Source organism: Lupinus angustifolius, chromosome LG06 (assembly GCF_001865875.1).
Source record: "Lupinus angustifolius cultivar Tanjil chromosome LG06, LupAngTanjil_v1.0, whole genome shotgun sequence".
NCBI lineage: Eukaryota > Viridiplantae > Streptophyta > Magnoliopsida > Fabales > Fabaceae > Lupinus > Lupinus angustifolius.
This window is the reverse complement of record NC_032014.1, coordinates 89,569-114,281: the sequence shown is the minus strand read 5'-3', so window position 1 is coordinate 114,281 and position 24,713 is coordinate 89,569. Positions and strand designations below refer to the sequence as shown.

At 36.8% G+C, this 24,713-nt stretch overlaps 3 protein-coding genes across 6 annotated transcripts in view; 2 read left to right on the top strand and 1 right to left on the bottom strand.

Annotated features, from left to right (window-relative positions):
- Nucleotides 149–3,639, top strand: LOC109348525 (cysteine-rich receptor-like protein kinase 15). Its single transcript, XM_019588973.1, has 7 exons — nucleotides 149–1,254; nucleotides 1,557–1,676; nucleotides 1,767–1,951; nucleotides 2,280–2,490; nucleotides 2,614–2,851; nucleotides 2,971–3,127; nucleotides 3,207–3,639. Exons 1-7 carry the CDS (start codon nucleotides 402–404, stop codon nucleotides 3,546–3,548), a joined length of 2,106 nt encoding a protein of 701 aa, XP_019444518.1. The 5' UTR covers nucleotides 149–401; the 3' UTR covers nucleotides 3,549–3,639.
- LOC109348526 lies at nucleotides 3,843–5,165 on the bottom strand. The gene has a single exon (XM_019588974.1). It carries the CDS (start codon nucleotides 5,078–5,080, stop codon nucleotides 3,923–3,925), a length of 1,158 nt encoding a protein of 385 aa, XP_019444519.1. The 5' UTR covers nucleotides 5,081–5,165; the 3' UTR covers nucleotides 3,843–3,922.
- Nucleotides 7,268–24,713, top strand: part of LOC109348524 (serine/threonine-protein kinase TOR-like) — a 25,761-nt gene continuing 8,315 nt past the window's right edge. The window contains exons 1-33 of one of the 4 annotated variants that reach the window (XM_019588971.1): nucleotides 7,268–7,790; nucleotides 7,899–8,071; nucleotides 8,994–9,092; nucleotides 9,915–10,074; nucleotides 10,197–10,340; nucleotides 10,495–10,664; nucleotides 10,755–10,959; nucleotides 11,075–11,272; nucleotides 12,011–12,163; nucleotides 12,707–12,828; nucleotides 13,200–13,302; nucleotides 13,390–13,476; nucleotides 13,547–13,677; nucleotides 14,003–14,105; nucleotides 14,185–14,367; nucleotides 14,448–14,540; nucleotides 15,515–15,550; nucleotides 15,749–15,847; nucleotides 15,939–16,037; nucleotides 16,128–16,290; nucleotides 16,841–16,965; nucleotides 17,075–17,127; nucleotides 17,363–17,486; nucleotides 17,589–17,771; nucleotides 19,948–20,100; nucleotides 20,182–20,334; nucleotides 21,651–21,722; nucleotides 21,899–22,033; nucleotides 22,130–22,191; nucleotides 22,314–22,411; nucleotides 22,484–22,593; nucleotides 22,672–22,845; nucleotides 22,926–22,991. In XM_019588971.1, coding sequence (XP_019444516.1) covers nucleotides 7,455–7,790; nucleotides 7,899–8,071; nucleotides 8,994–9,092; nucleotides 9,915–10,074; nucleotides 10,197–10,340; nucleotides 10,495–10,664; nucleotides 10,755–10,959; nucleotides 11,075–11,272; nucleotides 12,011–12,163; nucleotides 12,707–12,828; nucleotides 13,200–13,302; nucleotides 13,390–13,476; nucleotides 13,547–13,677; nucleotides 14,003–14,105; nucleotides 14,185–14,367; nucleotides 14,448–14,540; nucleotides 15,515–15,550; nucleotides 15,749–15,847; nucleotides 15,939–16,037; nucleotides 16,128–16,290; nucleotides 16,841–16,965; nucleotides 17,075–17,127; nucleotides 17,363–17,486; nucleotides 17,589–17,771; nucleotides 19,948–20,100; nucleotides 20,182–20,334; nucleotides 21,651–21,722; nucleotides 21,899–22,033; nucleotides 22,130–22,191; nucleotides 22,314–22,411; nucleotides 22,484–22,593; nucleotides 22,672–22,845; nucleotides 22,926–22,991 — 4,365 coding nt within the window. In that variant the 5' untranslated portion in view covers nucleotides 7,268–7,454. Of the gene's footprint in view, nucleotides 7,791–7,898; nucleotides 8,072–8,993; nucleotides 9,093–9,914; nucleotides 10,075–10,180; nucleotides 10,341–10,494; nucleotides 10,665–10,754; nucleotides 10,960–11,074; nucleotides 11,273–12,010; nucleotides 12,164–12,706; nucleotides 12,829–13,199; nucleotides 13,303–13,389; nucleotides 13,477–13,546; nucleotides 13,678–14,002; nucleotides 14,106–14,184; nucleotides 14,368–14,447; nucleotides 14,541–15,514; nucleotides 15,551–15,748; nucleotides 15,848–15,938; nucleotides 16,038–16,127; nucleotides 16,291–16,840; nucleotides 16,966–17,074; nucleotides 17,128–17,362; nucleotides 17,487–17,588; nucleotides 17,772–19,947; nucleotides 20,101–20,181; nucleotides 20,335–21,650; nucleotides 21,723–21,898; nucleotides 22,034–22,129; nucleotides 22,192–22,313; nucleotides 22,412–22,483; nucleotides 22,594–22,671; nucleotides 22,846–22,925; nucleotides 22,992–24,713 lie in introns of those variants that run through there. The other 3 variants (XR_002107737.1, XM_019588970.1, XM_019588972.1) reach the window with 3 other exon arrangements.

Genomic DNA, 24,713 nt, shown 5'->3' with positions numbered 1-24,713 from the left:
TGTCTTGTCAAAGAAAGGCGTAGGCCCATATTATGAACATAGGATTGCAAGAGGTTGCTCAAAAATGCAAACAACTCAACCACTCACCTTCAATTTTTGGAGAATCTCTGTGCTTTCACTCACTCAAAATCTATGTTTTTACTAAATGTAACAAGAATGAATGAAATATTTTGTCAAATCGCATGGAAAAGGAAAGTTATTATTAAATGTTAACAGTAAAGGCCAACTCAAAGATTTACTCATAGTAACTTTTCAATGAAGCAACGGGTCGAGATGACAGTTGTATCCTATAAACAATTACACACTAACCTTTTAAACATTTTCTAAAGACATCATTGAGCTGAGAGAGACATATCTTCCTTCATTCTCTATTCCATTCAATGTAAACACTTGATATCATTATGAAAACTTATCATACAAACCATGTAGTAGTAACAATGTTTGTCTCCCACTATTGCAGACCTTTGGTTTTTATTTTAATTTTAATCTCTTTTTTTTTGCTCATCAACCTCAATGATTCCTTGCCATCCTACAACTACTTCCATATATGTGAAGATCCATTAGATAATGCAACTGATCCTAATTTCCAATCCAATCTCTCTCCCCTCTTGGATTTTATATCTTCAAAAGCTTCCCTCCACAGCTTCTACAATGCTAGTATTATTATTAGTAGCAATAACAATAGTAGGAGTAGTAGAATCTATGGCCTTTTTCTATGCAGGGGTGATGTTTCAAATGACACATGCCAAAACTGTACCATAACTGCAAATCAAGAAATCAGAATCCAATGTGCATCTAACACAAGTGCAATCATCTGGTATGACACATGCATGCTTCGCTACTCCAACAAAAACTTCTTTGGAGAGGAACAAACTTCACCACTAGCATTCGTGGGGAACATCACAAATACAACAACTCCTTCAGCCATTCAAGGTTATAGGGATGAACAAACACTGATGTATCAACTAATAAAAGAAGCCTCAAGTACGGATATGCTGTTCAAAACAGGGAAATCTGTGGGGGGAAATGAGTCTGAAAATGGATATGGGTTGGTTCAGTGCACAAGAGATATAAATAGCAGTTCATGTAACTCTTGTTTGCATCAGTTGATGAAGGAGGCTGACAAGTGTTGCCAACACAAGGTTGGGTGGAGCTTAATGGGTCCGAGTTGCAATATAAGGTATGAGAGGTATAACTTCTACAACCAAACTTGTGCACCACCAGAGTCTCTTCCACCACTGCCATATTCTCAAGGTAAATTTACTAGGGACATACGTTCTCACCATTTTTTCTAGAAACTAATAACCAAGACTCGTTCCTTAGTCCTTTACAATCATGTATGCTTAAGAAATTTGTATTAAGTAATAACAAGTGGTTAAAAATTACGAATCAAAATTTGAAAAGGCAGAGAAGACATGTCTCTTGTACCTTAATGTTCCACTAATTTGATGTGAAGAACATGTTCTACATTTAATGGTTGATCCTTTGACTTTAAAACAAAGGTTGGCTCAGATTTTACACAAACTCTTATACTAATAATATTATTGAAAGAGCAGGGAAGAGAAGGTACTTAAAGGCAAAATTTCTAGCAATTCATGTCATACCAATTGCAGTTGTGGCTGCTCTTACGGTGTTAATGTGGTTTTCGTGTCTGCACTGGAAGAAAAGAAAAAGAGGTAAATAGCAGCAAGAAGACTAGGAAGTTTAAAATTTGTTTTATTTACCAAATCTTTGTAAAAAAATCTTCCTCCAACTTATTAATCCAGGAAGAACAGATGATGAAATTCTAGTCAAGAGTTTGAAAAGCTCAAGTAGACACTTGAAGGAACAGGGACATGGGGACAACAGTGGAGACATGCATTACTTTAGTTTGAGCACCATCAAGATTGCTACCAACTATTTCTCTGACGACGCTAAGCTTGGGGAAGGTGGATTTGGTCCTGTCTTCAAGGTTGTAATGCAAATTTTCTTGGGTCTGACGATTTTTGGTACAAATGCATATGATATCAGTTTAACTGAAAATTAACTGATCTGCCACATAGGCTCTAACTACTTGTCATAGAATGATGCAAATGGTATCAGTTCAAATGCAGGGGACATTTACTACATGAGAACGAGGAATTAAAGTATGAGGGACACTTCACACTTGCATGGTGCAAAAAGAAACTATAGATTTGCAAATGCAGTACAAGATGATAAATCAGTCTCATTTCTATTAGCAAATTAACTAGACTTACGATTCATTTTTCTTAAATAATGAAAATGTATAAAACATACAGGGGAAGTTGAGCAATGGCAGAGAAATAGCAGTTAAAAGGCTTTCATTCAAATCAACACAAGGCCTTGAAGAATTCAAGAATGAAGTGATGCTAATAGCTAAACTTCAACACAGAAATCTTGTAAAGCTCCTGGGATGTTGCGTTGGTGAAAATGAAAAGCTTCTTGTCTATGAGTACATGGCCAATACTAGTCTTGATGCCTTCCTGTTTGGTTAGATGGACAATTCTTACCATCTAAGATTTATACGTAGTTCTTCATGTTATAGAATATAGACATTAATGACAAATCCCCTTATCTGAAATAATATTTTATACTCCTAACATGGCTAAACAGATCCAATCAAACGTATAGAGCTGGATTGGCCTAAACGGGCAAGGATTATTAATGGAATTGCAAAAGGCCTTGTGTATTTACATGAGGACTCACGCCTCAAAATTATTCATAGGGATCTAAAAGCTAGCAATGTGTTGCTGGATGAAGAGATGAACCCAAAGATTTCAGACTTCGGGACTGCTAGGATGTTTGGTGGCAATCAAAATGAAGCAAGCACTGATAAAGTCGTTGGCACATAGTAAGTACTTCCAATTTGGATCATGCTATTGCTATCCATGCGTGTGTTTAAATGCTTCTATGGCCCTTTAACTTCATTTAGCCCAGTTAATTCATACCTTCTTCCCATTATTACTGCAGTGGTTATATGGCACCAGAATACGCATTGGAAGGATTATTTTCCATTAAGTCTGATGTTTACAGCTTTGGAGTTTTGATGCTAGAAATTATGAATGGAAGAAAGAACAGTGGCTTCTACCAACAGGAGCGTGGTTGTGGTGAAAGCCTTCTATCCTATGTGAGTTTCATAATTTGAATATCAACAGGAGCGTGATTTTGTTGAAAAATATGTGAAAGAAATGCAATGTTGTTAACAGGCATGGCGACTATGGAGTGTAGGCAAGGGAGTGGAATTTATGGACCCAATCTTGGTGAAGTCTTGCCCCAAGAATCAGGCACTAAGATGGATACATATTGGTTTGTTGTGTGTTCAAGAAAGACCAAAGGATAGACCAATCATGTCATCAGTTATTGTAATGCTTGGGAGTGCTATCAATCTTCCTTCACCATCTGCACCTCCCTTTTCTGTAGGCAGATATTTTGCATCTGACCAATCTTCAACATCTGCTAAAGATATTGAATTCATGCCATCACCTTCCAATAGTGTTTCTGCTAAGGAAGAACTTTCATTAGCCCCAATAGCCCTGCTACTTTTGTAAATTAAATGTTACTATTTCCTTCTGTTTTCCTATACCCATTGGGAAATTATCAATGATGCATGCTCTGTTGCTTCTGTTTTACATCTTCATTACAATTAGAATTTGGGCAAATTATTAGCATATTATGTATTAAATTTGTATTATACGGAGGAAAGTAAGAGGTGAAAGATGAGATCACTCATCATCATCTGGGAATGGAACTTCTGTTTCAGCTGAGATAGACTAAATTTGACAGCAAATTCCAACACACAAGATTCATGAATTAAAAGAAACAAGACTACAAGAGCTAATCTGTAAGGAAAATAATAAGAGTTGAAAAGTTAATGTTGAAAATTGTAATAGGAAAGTGAAATAATAAAGAATGATGAATAATTCTATTGCCTCAACTCCTTTGGGAGCTTCCTAATGAAGGACTTGCAAGCATCCATGCTCAATTCCATGGCCCCTGCAAGTGCAACGAATGCGGCGGCATCCTCTGTGCAACTCACGTGTTCCACTCCTACCTCCACCTCTGTCTTGCTACACTTTCTTGAACCCTCCACCTTTGCTGACATCACGAAACCCTTGTCCCTGCTCCCCCGTGGGGTGACACCTGAGGTTACATCGATCGTGAATTTGCCACCATGATGTGAACTTATTGTTGAACTGGCCAGTGTGACCCGGTCGGCGTCTTCGAACCTGTACCCCACCGCGTTTGAGTGGTTGGGCTCACGCCACGCTTCCAGCCTTCCCCATGGCTTCCACGTGCCGTCCCCGTCTGGTCTGATTATAAGCCATGCTCCCGGGTTAGACTTGCACACCCGGTTTGAACCGGGAGATGGTACAAACGGTGTGACTATTGAAGCAGCCGCAACGGGTGAACCGGATAAATCGTGAACCGTGATGGACCACCCCTTTCGCTGAGTCTGATTGTTTTTATCTCTGAAACTGAACTTGCAAGTGAAAACAGGTTGCTTCATCTCTCCTCTCACTTGAAACACCTGTGGACTACACTCCGGTTCACCGTCGAACCGGAAAACGAATCTAGGATCCGGTTCAACCCTCAGCGTGAAGTGTAATAGTTGAGCTGCACTATTGGCCTTCTTGTTGTGATGTTGATCATCCAACGCGACCCATCCATTGTGTAAGATGCACGCGCGTGATTCCTGTAAAGGGAGATGGATTGGGACAGTGATGTTGGCGAGGAGCGTGGGTTTGCGTGGCGCACATGAGGAGGTGGTTGGGTTTCTGTAGAGGGAGATGTTGAGACGGAGGTTTCTGGTTCTGCCGTTGGTGTTGATGAGTTGATCGATTTGGGGTTTGGTGAAGTCAAAGGAGGAGGCAAGGGAGTGAGGAGTGGGATCTTCATCTGAAATTAAAGGAACGGTAGCGACGTGGCGTTGAGAATGAGGGTTGATTTTGATGTGAGCAAAGAAAGAAGAAGAAGAAGAAGTAGAAGTATGGACTTTGGAAGAGGAAGAAGGTTTTGAAGAGAGAGTAGACTTGATTGCCAAGTTTCCCACGAGGATCCTCAGGAAGTGGCAAGGATCCATCTTAGAAGAATGAGAGTTAGTTAAGATGGATATTTGAATTAATAGGAAGAGAGGGAGTGGAATGGAATGGAGAGTGGAATGGAGAGTGGGTGACAGACAGAATATAATCATCCACATCACAGCCTGTAACACTTCTCCTTTTCATCTTCTTTTTAAAAAATATATATATATAATAAGGTTGCAATATTAAATCTAAGGTATTTAATATTTGAAAATAGAAGAATAGCTAATAAAAAGGGGGATGAGCTGGAATGTGGAGGCAGGAAAGAAGATACAGCAAAAAGTGACGAAGAAAGATGATAAAAGAGCTTTCGTTTAGTATTTGTCTCTTCTGAGTATTGCCACGTATGCATCTCATCCTCATTGGCTATCCAACTCCATCATTCTTCATCTCTTACCTCTAATCTTTATTTAAATTATCATTTATTACTTAACTAAATTATCTCACCCTATGGGTAAAATCTAATTTATTATAGGTTGTTCCTATATAAAATGAATCATTGATTTTTTATCATTTTTAAATATAATGAAACTTTATATTACTGTACTAATATTTCTACCTATTAGAATAATAATAATATATTGAAACATTGAACCATTCTAATTGGCCATTGATCACGTTATAATAAGTTTATAAATACTAGCGTGTTGACATGCACTGTCGTGCCTGTCAACCTGCTTTCCTATCGTTTGTAATGTATAGTTTGTATTTTATAAATTCAAATATAATTTTTTGCGCTAAATTTACACTGAAATAAGAAGATAATAAAGATAAAATAAGAAAATAATATTATATGGTTTTTTGGTAGAAATAAAAAGATATTGAGGGCAAAATAGGAAAACGCAAATTACATCATGATGGGTGGTTATTTTGTGTTTTCCCTTTATTAATAGTATAGATATAGATAAACACTATTATTCCAACATATATCGTAAGCCCATAATAAAAAAAAACTATATCATTAGAGATAGGGTGAGCAAAACCCAGTCCAACATGTAGATTTTTCTAAAGTTGATGACTTAGAAACATGTCTGATCGTCCAACTATATAAAAAATAACAAACCCGATTAGAAGGGATAGACTTGCTGTAAAAAAGGACGAGTTTGGGTCTATGTCTGGGTCACCCAACTCGTCCCTTATAATTATATATCAATAATAGTGGGATAAATATATATCAATATGTTCAACCTATATAACTAAAATATCTACCAACGTACACAATATATTTACATCATTTATCATATGATCTTTATTCCTTACTATGAACGCAATTTTAAATGATCTCTCTCTCTTTGTCCCTGTGAGGGTGAATTAAAAAACGTTGTTCAAAATTATTCAAACAAATGAATGAGTTAATGATTTGTTTTTATTAAGGTTTGATTATAAGATAAATTAAATATTTGAGAATATGTGATTTGAATCAAATCATATCAAATTGATTAAACTATATGAATCACCTTGATAAGAAATAAATCTTTAGGGATTCAAAAAATAATAAATTAGAGATTGCATTGTGGAAAACAAATCATATCAAGTTGATTGTGTTCCAATATGAGTAAGGTAAAGATTACAATTGTATCAAAAAAATAAGATTGTGATAGTTTTTATTTTGATGGATACAATTTACAGTTTGTAATTTATATATTGATGTATAAGATATGCAAGTTCTAATTGAATTTATATAAAGATTGTGATAATTTTGATTATACATGTTTAAAGATTTGAGTAAAAAGTCTGAATTGAATAAATAAAAAATATTTGAAAAATGAAGTGTATAAATTGTTAAGGTTTTACGGGCCTAGCCACTCGATCCATCCATCTACTAGAAGGGGTTGGTTGAGTATTTATAATAAGCATGGATATACATACCGGTGAAATTTGAAGAGATTAAGTGGAAGAATATATGTAAAGAAGCTTGTATGAGATGTGATTTATTGTTTGAATTAAAAAAGTTTGTAAATGGTGTGTGTGTGGCTTGTGATGAAAAATAAAGAATAAATGATCTCTCTCTCTTTGTCCCTGTGAGGGTGAGAGGCATGCATAGCCGATGGCTGATTGAGCTCTTGTATTCTATTTCTTGATTTTGTTTTCATATTTTATTATCACTATTTTAGGGTTTCTCAAATGGCAACTTCTTCTTCTTCTTCTTCCTTTTCTTCTTCTTCTTTTTCTCCTTCTTCTTCTACTTCTCAGTCTCACACTCACCGTCACACCGCTCCTCCCACCGTCTCCGCTAACTTAGACACTCTCAATCGCATCCTCTCCGACCTCTGTACACGTGGCAATCCCAAAGAAGGCGCTTCTCTTGCTTTCAAGAAACATCTAGAAGAAGAAGAAGCTCGTGACCTTAGCGGTGAAGCATTTTCTCGTTTCATGGATCAACTCTATGATCGGATCTCCAATCTTATAGAGAGCAACGATGTTACTCACAATCTCGGAGCTCTCAGGGCCATCGATCATCTCATCGACGTGGCATTAGGGGAAAATGCTTCTCAGGTTTCCAGGTTTACCACTTATATGAGGACTGTCTTTGATTCCAAGCGTGATCCTGACATTTTGGTTCTTGCTAGTAAGGTTCTCGGTCACCTCGCTAGAGCCGGTGGTGCTATGACCGCCGATGAAGTTGAACGACAGGTTCAAATTGCTTTGGCTTGGCTTCGAGGTACTAGAATCGAGTATCGACGATTTGCTGCTGTCTTAATTTTGAAAGTAAGTGCCATTGTTTTTGTTGTTCATATAATACTTTATCTAATATCTGGACTGGACTTTTCCTTATTCCTAAGGATTTGAACTGTATTCTCGTTTTGATCATTGCAGGAAATGGCAGAAAATGCTTCCACTGTATTCAATGTCCATGTGCCAGAGTTTGTTGATGCTATTTGGGTTGCTTTGAGGGATCCAGCATTACCAGTTCGTGAACGGGCTGTGGAGGCATTGCGTGCCTGCCTTCGCGTTATTGAACCACGTGAGACACGCTGGCGTGTGCAGTGGTTAGTTTTTATTCTTTGTTTCTTTTACATTTCATAAGCCCATGCTAAATCTGAAGCTAGTAATAATAATGCTATTTCGTCGCCTACCAGTAGTCCTATTTTGTCGCCTCTGTTGCCTTTGGTGACAGTTGATATGTCTCTTTAACAGTTCACTAGCATTTTATTGAATCTATCTACTTATGACAGGCTTCTGATGGATTATAGCGGCTTCTGACATAGTACATGAAAATAAAGTTACTAAGTTATGTTAATATGGAAATTAATTTTGTACCAAATGAAATAAATCAAATTCTATTTCATTTAAGAGTTTGAATGTTGATTGTTTACCAGTAAGGTAAGACTATTCAACTTCCCGCTTCCTATGGACTATAACCAAAAGCTGAAGTTCTTGTCATAGCTGTGAACAATCACAACAGACATTTGAAAAATTATTTTTGTTTACTTGATTATAGTTTAAGCACAGTTTCATTTGGTTAATTATAGTTTAAGCCTAGCCTGCTTTCATGAGCAGATCATGCATAATTGTCAAAGCTAGGGATGTCTCAGAGTTGCTACCTTGCTTAACACCTGGTTATTCAGTAGTAAACGACATGATATTTGGCATTAATTCATTTAATTGCTTAATTTGTTGTATATGCGCTCAATAGTAGTTATAAAAAGTATAGGCTGAGCTTGTCAGTAATAATGTTGTAATATAGTTGGCTTCTGAATAATTACTGAAAAGGCATTATTAGTCTACTTCAAATTCATTGTGATGAAATTAGTTCTGATTGATAGAGCAGTGTTTTAAGTATGTCATTGTCCGCCAGGCATATGGTTTTTGCTGACTTTCCTCTTACAAAATGGTTACATTGCTTTAATTCTTTATTGCAAAATATGTCCCTATTAGAGGCTAAGCCCTTTATTTTCTATTTGATGGCAGGTACTATCGAATGTTTGAGGCAACACAAGATGGATTGGGTAAAAATGCCCCAGTGCACAGCATACATGGTTCGCTCCTTGCTGTTGGAGAGCTTTTGAGGTTAATAGATACAGTTTTCAACATTTGCTTTGATATTTAGAAGTTTATAATTTTATTCAAGCTATCATTCTTGACAAATAGTGGCAAGTTATCGTTTTAGAGATACATGTTTGCGTGACATATCTGTAAACAGATTTACGTTCAGTGTCCTCAAGCTTGGAAATTGTGTCCTGACTTATTTAAGCGCCGTTACTAGTTAACCTAGTCTGTTGATAGTGTTTGGTCCTTTATGACATATGCTTTGGGAAAACTTTGTTGCACATATTTATACTGGACTGATATAATCGGAATGTGGTTTTTTGACTGCTATCCATTTGATTGTTGAAAAACGTGTTGACAAATTATGGCAACAATGAACCTATTAGAACCATATTGGTCTTTTGTCATACTTCGAACTTTTTGATCTTTGAGCTGATGTTCTTTTGTATAGAAACCCACCTTTTTCCTTTTAGTCATCGACTCTTGTTGAAGCTTAAAACCCCACTTTAGTATAGTAGCATGGTTTGTTATCAATGGAACATGGCATGCCCAATGGTGGGGATTAGTATTGCCAACCTATGGGGCAAATTGAAAGTTAAATAGTTAATTTCTAAAAATGTACATAAAAGTTGAAGTGCCAATTCTGCCCATTGGATATGATACTGTTATCTGCGAAGTTGTACACTTTGTATATGGGGACAATAACCATTGGCCAGATTTGTTTGACTGTAATGAATTTATCTTTTATTCTGGGTACTACTATGAATTTAGTTTTAGGTGCTAATTGTTAACGTTGTTATTGTTTTGTATTTGATTTTAATGTAATTAAAAATGTTTGGGCAGGAATACAGGTGAGTTCATGATGTCAAGATACCGAGAAGTTGCCGAAATTGTTCTCAGATACCTAGAGCACCGGGATCGTCTTGTTCGACTGAGCATAACTTCATTGCTGCCTCGAATTGCACACTTCCTGCGTGACCGCTTTGTTACTAACTACTTAACAGTATGTTAACTTTGCTCTATTAGTTAATTACGTTTTTTAAACTGGGCGGAAGACTTTAGAACTTATAAGTAACTTCTGAAGTTTACTTATTTGATTGCCTATGGAGATGAAATTCGTTGCAGATATGCATGAATCATATTCTCTCCGTCTTGAAAGTACCTCAAGATCGTGATAGTGGGTTCGTTGCCCTTGGGGAGATGGCTGGAGCGCTGGATGGGGAACTCATCCATTATTTGCCGACAATAACTACTCACTTACGTGAAGCGGTATGCGTTAGAAACTATTATTGGATGTCAATCAAATGCTATAATTTATCTTATTGCATATTACATTTCCTAGTTAGATGTTATTCAATTATATTTTGTTCTATAATGTGTGAGAACGAAATGATTTGACAGTCTAGGCACTTTATGGTTGTAGATTGTACCACGAAGGAGTAAACCTTCGCTTGAGGCTCTGGCCTGTGTTGGAAGTATTGCAAAAGCAATGGGGCCTGCCACGGAACCTCATGTACGTGGACTTCTGGATGTTATGTTCTCTACTGGTCTTTCAACTGTGCTTGTGGAAGCTCTTGAGCAAATATGTACCAGGTACAGGGTTTGTTTGGAATAAATTATTCTACCTATGCAGTGATAATTATAAAAGCCATATTGTAATTGTGGCATATGTTACTGCTTTAGCATCCCGTCTTTGCTGTCTACCATACAAGATCGGTTGCTCGACAGCATATCTATGGTTCTTTCGAAATCCCATTATCATTTAGGGAGGTCTGTGGTGAGCATGAGTAGAGGAACAACAGTGAATGTCCCTCAACAGTTTTCAGAGCTTAGTGGTTCTGCTCTTGTACAGCTTGCATTGCAGACTCTTGCTCGTTTTAACTTCAAGGTTTTGTATGCTCTTTTTCTATAGTGAATCTTAGTTTTATTTAAATAAATTTTTCACCTTGTTTTGTATTTTCAAAATGGCCAGTGTTTGTAATCCCATTTTACTTTGTTGATAGGGCCATGATCTTCTTGAGTTTGTTAGAGAATCAGTTGTTGTCTATTTGGATGATGAGGACAGAGCTACACGAAAAGATGCAGCTCTATGTTGCTGCAAATTGGTTGCTAATTCTTTCTCTGGTATAATGTCTGTACATTTTGGTTCTAGCCATTTGAATCGATCAGGAGGAGGGAAGCGTCGTCGCCTTGTTGAGGAGGTTTGGTGTTAACAAATATTTTACGTTTGATATGTTTCATATGTTTGAGAGCGTGAGCTTTGGCGCAATGGTAATGTTGCTTGCCTTGTGACCTGGGGTCATAGGTCCAAATAATGAAAACAACCTCTTTGCTTGCGAGTGTAAGGTCGCGTACATCTATCATCCCCATGCTCCATTAGGTGGGAGCGTTGTGAAGTGGTATGCCCGATTTGTTCATTAGTTTCCATTTTGAACTGTGAATTTTAGTTATTTGCCCCTTAATTAAAATTTTGATGACTCGTGGCTAAATTTCGTCTGAGCATATCTCTAATAAGTTCCATGTTGCAGACCAGGATTTTTTTTGGGTCCCCACTCACTAGGCCTTAGTCCTTACATTTTCCCCCATGGATCTTACTTTCATGCAAAGATGGTAGAATTGTGCCTTAGGTGGTTTGGACATGTGTGGAGGAGACCATTAGAAGCCCCAATGAGGAGAGAGTAGATTAAATGAAGATTAGTCTAATTTCTGGAGGTAGAGGGAGGCCAAGAAAAACCATCGGCAAAATGATTAAGAAAGGTTTAGAGGTCATTGCTTTATCGATGGACATGATTTATGATATAGCATTATGACGTTGTTCAATCCATGTTGTCGACCCCAGCTAGTGGGACTAAGGCTTGGTTGTTGTTGATATTACCTTCATGCAATGATGCACACGTATATGGTCTGCTTGTTGCTAATTGACGTTTGACTTTCTGCAGCTTGTAGAGAAGCTTCTCATTTCTGCTGTTGCAGATGCTGATGTTACTGTTCGCCACTCTATCTTTACTTCTCTCCATGGTGATAGAGGTTTTGATGAGTACTTGGCACAGGCTGACAATCTGAGTGCAGTATTTGCTGCTTTAAATGATGAGGTATGACTAGACTAGATACCTTGTAATGGGAAGATGTCATGCTATTAGATTTAGATTTTGTTTTGCTGTTCCTTAGTTTTCATTAGGCTCTGTTGGCTGATTCTTGTCTAGGTAGTTTTGCAGGAACTTAAGTTTTATTTCAAGGGTAGTAATTAGTAACTGTATATCTTAGGGAATCACATTTATCTGTTATACTTCAGAAAATGTTGATGAACGTACATGATGTTGGCACACAGCTTTAACCTTTTGTGTTGGGTTTGTTGGGTACTGTGTTTTGTTTTGTTATATTTTCCTTCATTTATAAATTGCTATTAGAAAGTTCTTGGTTTTTGTTGTTGCTGACAACATTGTGTTATTCATCCATTAAAGAATATAGGCAAAGATTAGTTCTCATATCACCTTCTGTGAAAAGGTTGTGGTAAATGTTTAGGCATTTAGCCACCTATGCTCCTACACACTTGAGTAGGATTTTATTTTCCAGTAATTTGTTCCCGGAGCTTCAATTTTTACTTCCTCTTCATATTAAAGAGTCTAGCTTTGCAGGATTTTGTTGTTCGAGAGTATGCAATTTCTCTGTCTGGAAGGTTATCAGAGAAAAATCCTGCTTATGTTCTTCCAGCTCTTCGTCGCCATCTTATACAGCTGTTAACATATTTAGAGCAGAGGTAATTTTAAATGTTTATTTTAGTAATAGATATTGTTGCTAACTTGATATTTGGAAAAATTCATACAACAAATAACTTTCCTACGTATCAGTGAAAAGAGCTGATACTCTGATTGGTTCTCTAGGTGATAAGGTAAGAGTGTTGTAATCTTAAGTTAGAGGAGGAACAATTATAACAGCTGTAAACCAGCTAAGGCAGCTGAGCTAAACTGTTAGCTATAAATACCAAACTCTGTAATCCCTCTATTATTCATTCATTTCAATAACATATTCTAAGATTCAGTTTTTCTCTATTCTCTCTATTTCTTTATCTTCTACTTTTCTATATTCCTTATACTATTCTTTGTGCATTTTATTTTCTTGCTATGTCAGCAGTGCTGATAGCAAATGCAAAGAAGAAAGTGCTAAGTTACTTGGCTGTTTGATAAGGAATTGTGAACGGCTTATACTTCCATACATTGCTCCAGTACATAAGGTTTTACTAATTGTGATATTAAAAATACATTCTTGTTTTAGTTTGATTATATTTAGTTTCTTCTTAGCAATGTTTTGATTATATCAGGCACTTGTGGCCAGACTTAATGATGTTAATGCCAATACTGGAATTGTTAGTGGAGTCCTTGTCACCGTGGGGGATCTGGCCAGGGTGGTTAGTAAAATTTTGTCCTCTTTCTCCTCTTCCCCCTTCTCCTGCTTATTTGGATTTTGGTTCTGTTTAGGGTGGTTTTGCAATGAGGCAATACATTCCTGAACTTATGCCTTTAATAGTTGAAGCTTTGTTGGATGGAGCATCCATCTCAAAACGTGAAGTGGCAGTTGCTACACTAGGTCAAGTTGTACAGAGTACTGGGTATGCTCATGCTGGCTTTTGTTAGTATATTTGTTTTCTAGTATATATAGTAATAAAATAATTACATGTTTGTTTGTGCATCGTGATGAAATTGTTATGCATATTTTTTATTTATTAGGAAAATGTAAAAATTGGTTCATTCATTTGCACTTTTGACATTACAAGTGTTTTTATCACTTCAAATTACACATTTTGGTTTGATTTGTTTATGTATTATTCTGGAGGGGAAAGATCATATAAAGAAAACAATGAGTTTGAATCAGCTATCCAAGTTAAATGTTCAATTTCTTCTATATAGCTCAAATTTACTTCACTATTTTGACAGGTATGTTATAACTCCATATAACGAGTATCCACTGTTGCTTGTCTTACTCTTAAAATTGCTGAATGGTATACTAGTTTGGTCCACCAGACGTGAAGTGTTGAAGGTAATACTCAGAATTAAGTAAATAATTCCTTATAATATTGGCATCTATGTTCAATTAAATTATACTTGGACTCTGCCAGGTTCTTGGGATTATGGGTGCTCTAGATCCTCACATGCATAAAAGAAATCAGAAATCTTTGTCAGGGCCTCATGGAGAAGTTACTCGCCCTTCTAGTGATTCAAATCAACAAATTCAGACCATGGATGAATTTCCCGCTGACCTGTGGCCTTCTTTTGCTTCATCAGATGACTATTATTCCACAGTAGCACATTTTCATTACTTGTTAATTTTGAAATTTTTTCTCACTTGTTTTGATATCTGTGTATTGTTTTATGATTTCAGGTTGCAATTAATTCTCTCATGCGTATATTGAGGGATCCATCACTTGGTATTTACCACTTAAAAGTGATTGAGTCTCTCATGTTCATATTTAAGGTATGCAAGCATGAAAGGTGGATTCTATTGTGTTTTCCTTTTTCTTCTTCCCTCTTGTTTTCTGTGTAGACTTGAAAGGATTCATGATCCTTCTTATTTGCACTCTCCTGCATTCTTCTTTTATAAAAGGAAAACAGGAAGAACGCATTGTTGTCTCTGTTCTGTTTAGATTACTTCTTTCCATGCACCTGATACGTAAATTTTACTCCAAGCTCCTTCTCCTAACAAATTTTGAAGGATCATCTGTGGTGCACCAGAAACACAGAATGGAACTTTTCTAGAAATAAAAGATGTGCAAGATAATAAAATACTAATGTCTTCACTTTTCTCTATCTCCAAACTCCCCTAAAAACAGTTCCTTTTTTATATAAATAAATCAAAGTGATATAAAATTAAAGTTTCGTCACGGTTATGAGATTATAAGTGTATCATGTGTAAACAATCTGATTCTTGAAGGATCCATTAGCTTCAGAGTGGTACATATCTGACTACTATTTTGTACCTCTCAAATGAAATGTGTCTCCCATCCAAATGACACACTGATAAAAAGAGTACAGCGAAGTTGATACCAAATCTTACCTGGATGGTGTAATTCCAGTTGAGCATTCCATGCTTTCTTGTTTTCAAATTCTCTTTTTTGATTTTTCATATGGCAAATTTATTAAATTTTGCTTTAAATATCAGTGGCCAATATTGTATTGGTTGCATATGGCATAGTTTTGATGTCTGACCGTGAGTGCCTGCTCCATGCTGATGAAATTGTGTTAATATTTGATTTAAGGAGCTGAAAAAATATTTGATTTAAGGAACTTACTAGTTTAATGTCTTTTTCTTGATACAATTTTTGAAACTGGATGATATTTAAATCTTCTATTTCAAAGGGTGAAAGTTTGTTGTAGAGTAAATCTTTTATGTATTATTACTGATATTCTTTGCCAATATGATTGTATCTGTTGTTTATGATGTGAGGTTAGTCAATGGGGCTTGGCTGTGTTCCGTATTTGCCAAAGGTTAGTTCTTACTTTTTAACGTTGCATTTGTGGCAGGCCTTACTTTCTCCTATCAATTAGCCTGTTTATTATTATTGTTATCACCATTATCATCATTGTTATTACTTTGGCATCTGGTTTGGTACCTTTGTACTTATCTAAGACATTTTAATTCATTTTCGTACCTTAAAAAATATATTTTCCTTTCCTTTCTTGTAGGTTTTGCCTGACCTCTTTCATACTATTCGCACCTGTGATGAAAATCTTAAGGACTTCATAACTTGGAAGCTTGGAACTCTGGTGTCTATTGTGCGCCAGGTAGGTCCTAGCCTCTTCAAAATACTACCAATATTTTTATGATCATTATTTTCTATTCTGCTTATATATTGTGTATGATGTGGTTGTGCAGCACATTCGCAAATATTTGCAAGACTTGCTTTCTTTGATATCTGAATTTTGGTCATTATTCACTCTTCCAGCATCATCTCGTCCTCGCTTTGGCTATCCGGTTAGTGTTGCCGCTTTTCCAATTTAGGCAGAGAAACATTGGAAATTTATCTTATGGTTTATGATTATTATTATTTTTTGAATGCTGTAGGTTCTTCACTTGGTAGAACAGCTTTGCTTGGCTCTTAACGATGAGTTTAGAACACATCTTCCAGTTATTCTGCCGGGTTGTATTCAGGTTATCAGTGATGCAGAACGGTGCAATGACTACACATACGTTCTTGATATTCTCCACACTCTTGAAGTGTTTGGTGGTTAGTACTCTTCCTTAAGTATACTGTGTGTATTTTTATTCAAGTGCTAAATCACACAAGACCTTTCAACTTATGGCCATGTGCAATAGAGCTATAGATTTGCTGTCCGAGAGACATAGTCGCCTACATAGTGTATTCTCTGTCCAAACTTACAAAATATCAACATACATATTCCCTTTATACACCAGCAGCCCATAATTCTAATAGGCTAATATAACTTCTCAACTGCCCCAGCAGTAATTACAAGTTACGACACAAACAGATACCTTTTAGACCCGACTACAGCATATTTTGCTATTATATCCCTAATACTTACATGTCTCCTTAATGGATAACTACTCATAACTCATTATGACAGTTATTTCTGTCATGTAATAATAAATCATCCTATGATCTGTGTTCCTACCAGGGTACTACTAGTGAAAACAGGTTTTATACTTTTGGTTTCATGGGGTGGTATCTGATTAATTTACTGTTCAGTTATAATGTGATGTTATTGTACTGGCCAAAAATAGCAAACCATGACAACTTTTTATTCTCGGTTATGTAGGGACCTTGGATGAACATATGCACCTACTTCTTCCTGCTCTCATACGTTTGTTTAAAGTGGATGCTTCAGTAGACATAAGACGTGCTGCAATTAAAACTTTGACCCGATTGATTCCCTGTGTGCAGGTTGGCCTCTATGCTTACTTCTATTCACACACTTCAAGTTTATGCTTTAGAACATGATATTCTTATTTCTCTTGTTTGGTGTTGATTGTTCCTTTTCTTTCATCTTCAGGTCACTGGTCACATATCCTCTCTTATGCATCACTTGAAGCTAGTTTTGGATGGGTGAGTCTGTAAGGTCTAAAATTTAAAAATACATAAGTAATGGATCACATGGTGTTCCCACAGTTTTTTGGCGTAATAATTAAATGTAATATAATTAGGAGATCTTTGCTTTTGCCTGTAATTAATGATTCTGTTGAGATTTATGTCGAATCAAACTGTAAACATCGATGCAGCCCATATTGGTGGAATTACATTCTTGTTTTTGGTGATTATCAGTTTTACTTCTAACTTACAGGAAAAATGATGAGCTCCGGAAGGATGCTGTTGATGCACTTTGTTGTCTGGCCCATGCTCTTGGGGAGGATTTCACTATTTTTATTCCATCAATACACAAACTTCTACTGAAATATCGCTTACGGGTCTTGAGTTTTTCCATATCAAATTTCCTTTTATTTAGCTTAATATGTGACATCAATGCCATTTTTGTCTCGAAAATATCTAAAAGCAATACATTAATGCAGCACAAGGAATTTGAGGAAATTGAAGGGCGTTTACAGAGACGTGAACCACTAATCCTTGGGACAGCTGCTTCCCAAAGACTGAACCGAAGGCTTCCTGTTGAGGTCATTAGTGATCCTTTAGAAGATTTGGAGAATGATGCTAATGAGGATGGATCTGATGCTCACAGACTCAGAGACCATCAGGTATTCTCTTCACTAGATGAGTTCTTTTTTGAATATATATATATATATATATAGAAATTTAAAATTAGAGCCGCAGGAGTCTCTATAATCATATATATTGTGGCCTCATCAAGTGATGATAAGTTGTGGGTATATTAGAGAGTAGACTTTAAGAAGACTTGGCTGTAATGTGTAAAACTTAATTGAGCAGTCTGTTTGTTGTTGTAGACTGCTTTTAGGATTAGTTAAAAGTGTTAGCTCATGACAATTGCACACTACAACAACAACTAAGTCTTAATCCTACTAGATGAGGTCAGATACATGGATCAAATTACGCCATAATGCTCTATCATAAATCACATTTTTCGACAAAATATTGATCTCTAAATATTTCCTAATTGTTTCACCTATGATTTTCTTTGGCCTCCCTCTTCCTCTAGGAATGGACTAACCTCCATTTGATCTACTCTACTTGGGGTTCTATCTCCTCCACACATGTCCAAACCATTGAAGGTGTGACTTTATCAATTTTTTACAGTAGGACCTATTCTAACTTTCTCTCTAATGCATTCATTTATAATCCTATCTCGTCTAAGGTGTCCACTCATCTAATGCAACATTCTCATCTTTACTACATGGAGTTTATTCTCTAGTTGACATTTAACCGCTCAACATTTAGTGTCATATAACATGGCGAGTTTTATAGTTGTGCGGTAAAACTTCACTTTAAGCTTGAGTGGTACCTTTTTATGACATATGACACCTGAAGCCCTTTGTCCTTTCATTCAGTCCGCTCGAATTCTATGGTTTACATCTCCGTCAATTTCTCTATCGTCTTGTTTGATTGACCCAAGATACCTAAATCTAGTGACTTGTGGTATGATGTGACCTCCAACCTTTTACCACTACACTAGTCCTACATATATCCATTCCCTCTTCTATAAAAATCAATAATATAAATCCCAAATTCATAGTCTAAGTTTCTCTCTAAGTCTTTTACTTTCTCCGTCTACTTTCTACTCTCTTCTTACATCTTATATGCCATGTCCAATGCCGATGCTGAAACCTCTGGGACCTCACCTAATACTTCCCCACTATTCTTTGCCAATGTTGCACAGCTTCAAACGGTTTTGGCACCTCTTACTCCTCCGCTACCGGTCATTAAGTTAACAGAAGAATTTTCTCGTTCGGCAAGAATATATGCAAGCAATTCTCTTTTCGAATCATGCTACTAGATTTGCTCTTGGCACTGAGATTCCACCACGATTTTTTAACGATGAGGATAGTCTCATATATAAAGAAGTAAGAGAAAGGATAGAGAGAAGTGAAAGACAGTTGAGATAAACTTTTGAATTTTATTAATGAATCCTCAAAACATTACAAGGGTAGGGTATTTATAGCTTGGCTCATAGTAAGCTTATCACAGAAGCTTCATCTGCAATCCAGCTGTAATGCTAACTAACTCTGTAACTAACATGTAGCCTTAGTTCTATTAGCCTTTTACCTATTCTTTAATACATCCCCTGAAACTGAGGATGTCTAACCAAGTTGAGTGAGTCTTTGACTTGTAGTTGAGTCCTGAGAGAAAGAAACTTGGCAGTGGGAAGAGGCTTAGTGAGTATGTCAGTTGTCTGAAATTCTGAGGGCACTCACTTCACTAGATGAGTTCTTTTTTGAATCTCGTCGCTGATAAAAAAGGGATCTAACTTAATATGTTTGGTTCTGTAATGCAGAACTGGATTATTTGACATGGCAACTGTACTGAGGTTGTCACTCAGAATAGTAGTAGGCTGATAGGCAATTAAATAACATAAAAAACTTTGGTTACTTTGCACACTTCAGAAAAGCCCTCTTCACCCCTCAATGTTTGAATTGACATACACTAAAGTTCTCGAACCTCTGGACCTATTCAATATTCAAAAAAATACGTGAACCTACCCCTCAAATATATTCCAGCTGGTACATGTAAATTGTAATAAGAGAGACACAACAAACAGGGAGAGCTTCATGCAGTCTGAGAACCTGCAACAAATCATTTGTACTAATCTTATAACATCGCACATTACAGGGGACCCATAATACTAAGTTCAATTGTCAGGAATTGGAATCTGGAAATAAGATTTCCAAGAATATAATTCAGAGTACAAGTCATGCAGTTTTCATTTTTCTATTGGTTGTTTGCACAACTTCTGTACAGGTTAATGATGGTCGATTGCGGACAGCTGGGGAGGCTTCTCAGCGAAGTACTAAGGAAGATTGGGCAGAATGGATGAGGCATTTTAGCATTCAACTTCTAAAGGAATCTCCTTCTCCAGCCTTACGAACCTGTGCTAGGCTTGCACAATTGCAGGTTTTGTTGGCTATTGATATTATTGATTTGGTATTAGTGTTTCCTTTCTCTATTTTCACTTCTTGTCTCTTGGTTTTACAGCCTTTTGTTGGGCAAGAATTGTTTGCCGCCGGATTTGTCAGCTGCTGGGCACAGCTAAATGAGACCAGCCAGAAACAGTTGGTTCGGAATCTGGAGATGGCCTTTTCATCCCCAAATATTCCTCTCGAAATTTTGGCAACACTTCTTAATTTGGTATATCTTCTCATCTCATATATGTCTCTGTTAATGCTAAATATGACATCTCTTTACGTTGTGCTTCCTAAAGATTACTGATTCAGTATATCTTGTTTAAATATGCTTATATGCCAAAAGTGAGAATTTATTTGAAGATATGTAATTGTAGTTCATTTGGACAGCAAGGAACTTAAATAATTTTTATGGTAATCTAAATCTATTTAGTCCTCACGGGAGATTATATAGTCTGTGGTTGGAAGTAAGCAAGCATGTCTTAGAGGTTAATGACCTGCAATCTCTTTTGATCTTAATTAATTCTATTTGTCCTTCCTCTCTTCCCGATTCAAAAATTTGGATCCTCGATCCCTCAGGAATTGTTCACATGTAAATCCCTTTTCAGTACTAGAATCTTTCACAGAACTCAAACGCCTTTCTTTTGGAGAAAACTCTACGGAAGTCTAAAGCTCCTCCTATGGTTAAAGCTTTTGTTTGGACTGGTATTCTTAAAGGGATTAACACCAATGACACTCTCAAGATGCAAACCACTTATCATTTTGTCTCCTAATATGTGCTTAAGGTGTGGTTCAGAATCTGGAAGTGGACTTCATATTTTTCTACATTTCTCAGCAGCAAATGTTCTTTGGAATAGATTGTTTGGAATTTTTCACGAGTTTTTGGTCTGCCTTTTGGATTTTCACCCTTGCTTACTTAGTTCAGGTTGACTCTCGTAAAGATGGCAATATTCTGTGGCAGTGTTCTATTTTTGCAGTCCTTTTGTTGTATTTGGTTGGAAGGAACAATGGAATTTTCAGTTTTCCTTTTTGTCTATGGATTATATCAGGGAGATGTTTTTATTTTTATTTTTTGGCTTCCTTTTAGTTGAAATTTATTTGAAATTGCATGGACTTTTTAGTGGTGTTCATGTGGTAGATATGCAGAAAGATTGGCATGCTTTGTTGCATGTGTCTACTACTAGTTTCTAGGCATTTCTTTTTGTCTCCATGAGGATTTCTTATCCTCTTGTAAATCTCTCCATTCTTTTCTAATAATATTTCTTTTCTTATAAGATAAAAAATTGAAGGATAGCCTCGAATTCATCATAATTGATTAGTGATTGGTAAGAAAATCACCTTTTTGGTTCTTGAGGTATCCTTTTCAGTTGTTTATTACTCTAAACATGCTGTCTTGAGGAAAATACTTTCTATCAAGTTTGGTGCCATTAAAAACAAGGGTTAGGCACCATTTATAATTTAGTAATGTTCATTTTGTAGATTCATAGAAGCTGATAAAACTTTGACATTTGTGATATATAGATTTTTTAATTGAATCTGCAGGCTGAGTTCATGGAACATGATGAGAAACCTCTTCCTATAGACATTCGTCTTCTTGGTGCTCTTGCTGAGAAGGTCCCTCCTCTTTCTTTCTTTTCTTTCTTGTGTATGTGTGTACACTGCACATGATGTATGTCTGTCCTGTTTAACACATGGCTCTTTTTTAAACAACTCATAACCCCTATATATTGGATTATTCATTGAGTTTCAATTGTCTATTTCATGTGCTTCTACTATTCTGTGCCACACAGTGTCGTGCATTTGCAAAAGCCTTGCACTATAAAGAAATGGAATTTGAAGGAGCGCGATCGAAGAAGATGGATGCTAACCCAGTTGCTGTAGTTGAAGCTCTTATTCATATAAACAACCAATTACACCAACATGAGGTTGGCTTGAAAAGAAATAATTTCTTATGATTTCTTTGCTGCTCTCTAGGTTGACTTTGTTATCTCTGCATTTCAATTAAACATTTCTGTTTGTAGGCTGCAGATGGAATATTGACCTATGCCCAACAACATCTTGATTTTCAACTTAAAGAGTCATGGTAATGTTTGATTTAATGTCCCTACTCTATATTCACCATTCCTTGTTTTGCATAGGCAGTTCTAGTTTATATCTCTGGCAAACTCTTGAGAAGTTTACAGACTTATAGTAGATATCCTTTAGGTATGAAAAACTGCAGAGATGGGATGATGCCCTCATGGCTTATACTGCAAAGGCCTCTCAAGCAACAAGTCAACATCTTGTCTTGGATGCTACTTTAGGTCTGTAATGATGAATCTACCTTCCTTATAGCTTTCATCTTTAAAAATGTGACCATGGAGCTTGCTTTGCAGGTAGAATGAGATGCCTTGCTTCATTGGCTCAATGGGAAGAGTTGAATAACTTATGTAAAGAATATTGGACCCCAGCTGAACCAGCTGCTCGTCTTGAAATGGCATCAATGGTTGGTTTTAAACACCGGCAATGTGTGATGGACATTTTCCCCAGCTGATGCTTATGGTGTTAAATATTGATTTGTTAGGCTGCAACTGCTGCTTGGAACATGGGCGAGTGGGAGCAGATGGCAGAATATGTGTCTCGATTAGATGATGGCGATGAAACTAAACTTCGAGGCCTGGGCAATACTGCTTCTGGTGGCGATGGAAGTAGTAATGGCACTTTCTTCAGAGCTGTTCTGTTAGTTCGTATAGGGAAGGTATTTGTTTGCTTCGACATCACCTATTCTCAGTTTTTGTTTTCTGCATTTTACTTGTTGCAACCTCAATCTATTGACAGTACGATGAAGCGCGTGAGTATGTTGAGAGAGCTAGGAAATGTCTGGCAACTGAGCTTGCTGCTCTGGTGAGTGTGCATAATATTTCTTACTCATTTTATTCTTCTGCAGTTGTTAACTTGAATTCCAGTAACTGTGTAGTTGTTTTGTTTTTTGCACATATTGGGATAGCTAGACTTAAATGTGTAAATGAGTAAGAGTAGTTAGTCTAGTATCAGTATTGGAGCTGCTGAGCTGTGAACGCTTGTACAGATGGCACTCTTCCTATATAAAGAGATGCATAGCTTTTGTATTGTTAACGATTCATTTCATTCAATAACATAAACAATTATTTATGATTTTATCCCTTCTCTATTTCTCTATTTCTCTCTCTCCTCTCTATTTCTCTCTCTCTCCTCTCTCTCTCTCTCTCTCTCTCTCTCTCTCTCTTTCTTCTCTTCTCTTCTTTGCTCTTCTCTTCTCTCTTTTTCTCTAGCTTCTCTTTTTCTACTATGGTATCAGAGCATGGTTTCTAAATCCGTTTCAGTGGCTAACAACAACATTTCTTTGCCGTCGCGACTGCAACCTCATCATGTTCATTCTGTTCCACCATCTCTGGTCATCTTTATGCAAGTAATCTCTGCAAAGCTTTCAGCAAAGAACTATCGAAACAACAGATTGAGGCGGTTATCGCCTCAAATCGTCTTCAAAGATTCGTTGTGACTTGTGAGTCCTCTAATTCCACCACGATACCTGAGTGATGAATCAACCTTGGATCGTGTGAGTCCTTCTTACTTAGCCTGAGAAGAACATGATCGAAATCTCGTGTCATGGCTTCTGCAAAAAAATTATCAGTAAACAAAACATGATCGGAATCTTGTGTGATGGCTTCTGCAATTGCTTTCAGAACCGGTCCAATCTTGAGCTCTAGAGTGTCACCATGTGTACCATATTTTGAATGAGCTCCACGCATTCTTCAATTTGCTGATTCATGTACATAGTCAAATTTACTTTCTGAATTACGCGCTGCTAAGAAAGTTACAGATTCAATTTCTGAATTCATCTCTTGCTTTAAAGCAACTGTGCATTCTCTTGTAGTGGTTGGTGAACCTATCACCACACGTCAGCAAATACACATTATCTTTGAGGGATTACGGTCGGAATTTGAGGCATTTGTCACGTCTTATAACAATTGACCTGAACCCCTACATTTTGTTGCTGTCCTTGAAGCCTTGTTGCTGAATGATGAAGCTTACCTTGAACATATTCATCCTCCATCTACAGAAAATTTCTCAGTTAATGTTGCACAATTAGGCTTATCTTCTACATAACGTACTCATTCTCAGCAATGGAACCAAGCATCTCAGTTCTTCTCCTCTAATGTTTCCCTTTACCACTCTTTCTGGTTTCCCTCTTGGTCCTTTGGTTTTGGCCATGGAAGAGGTTACAGTTTTGGAAGGGGAAGACAAGGTAGAGGAAGCTTTGGTAGAGGCTTCATTCGATGTCAAATTTGTGGCAAGTCTGTCTGTGAAGCACAGCAGTGCAAACACAGGTTTGAGCTCATTATGAGAAATCAGCATTCATTTTCGTTTAATCCTAGATCCTTTTCTGGACCACTCTATGGTCAAATGCTATACCAGACTTCTGGTTTCTCTCCTAAGCCCACCTATTGTAGTTTCTATTATGCTCCCAACACTGGTTCCAGTGCCCAATACTCAGTCTTCAGCATCTTCATTCCCACGATTTGCATAGATATTGTATTGCTGACGATCCATTTCATTCAATAACAGAAACAGTCATTCCTGTTTTCT

What these genes read in the sequence shown, in the direction of transcription:
- LOC109348525 (XM_019588973.1), top strand. Translation starts at nt 402, where the DNA reads ATGAAAACTTATCATACAAACCATGTAGTAGTAACAATGTTTGTCTCC. An exon ending in CTGGAAGAAAAGAAAAAGAG is followed by an intron (nt 1,677 to 1,766) that starts GTAAATAGCAGC and finishes TTATTAATCCAG; the next exon opens with GAAGAACAGATGATGAAATT. An exon ending in GATTTGGTCCTGTCTTCAAG is followed by an intron (nt 1,952 to 2,279) that starts GTTGTAATGCAA and finishes TAAAACATACAG; the next exon opens with GGGAAGTTGAGCAATGGCAG.
- LOC109348526 (XM_019588974.1), bottom strand. Translation starts at nt 5,080, where the DNA reads ATGGATCCTTGCCACTTCCTGAGGATCCTCGTGGGAAACTTGGCAATC.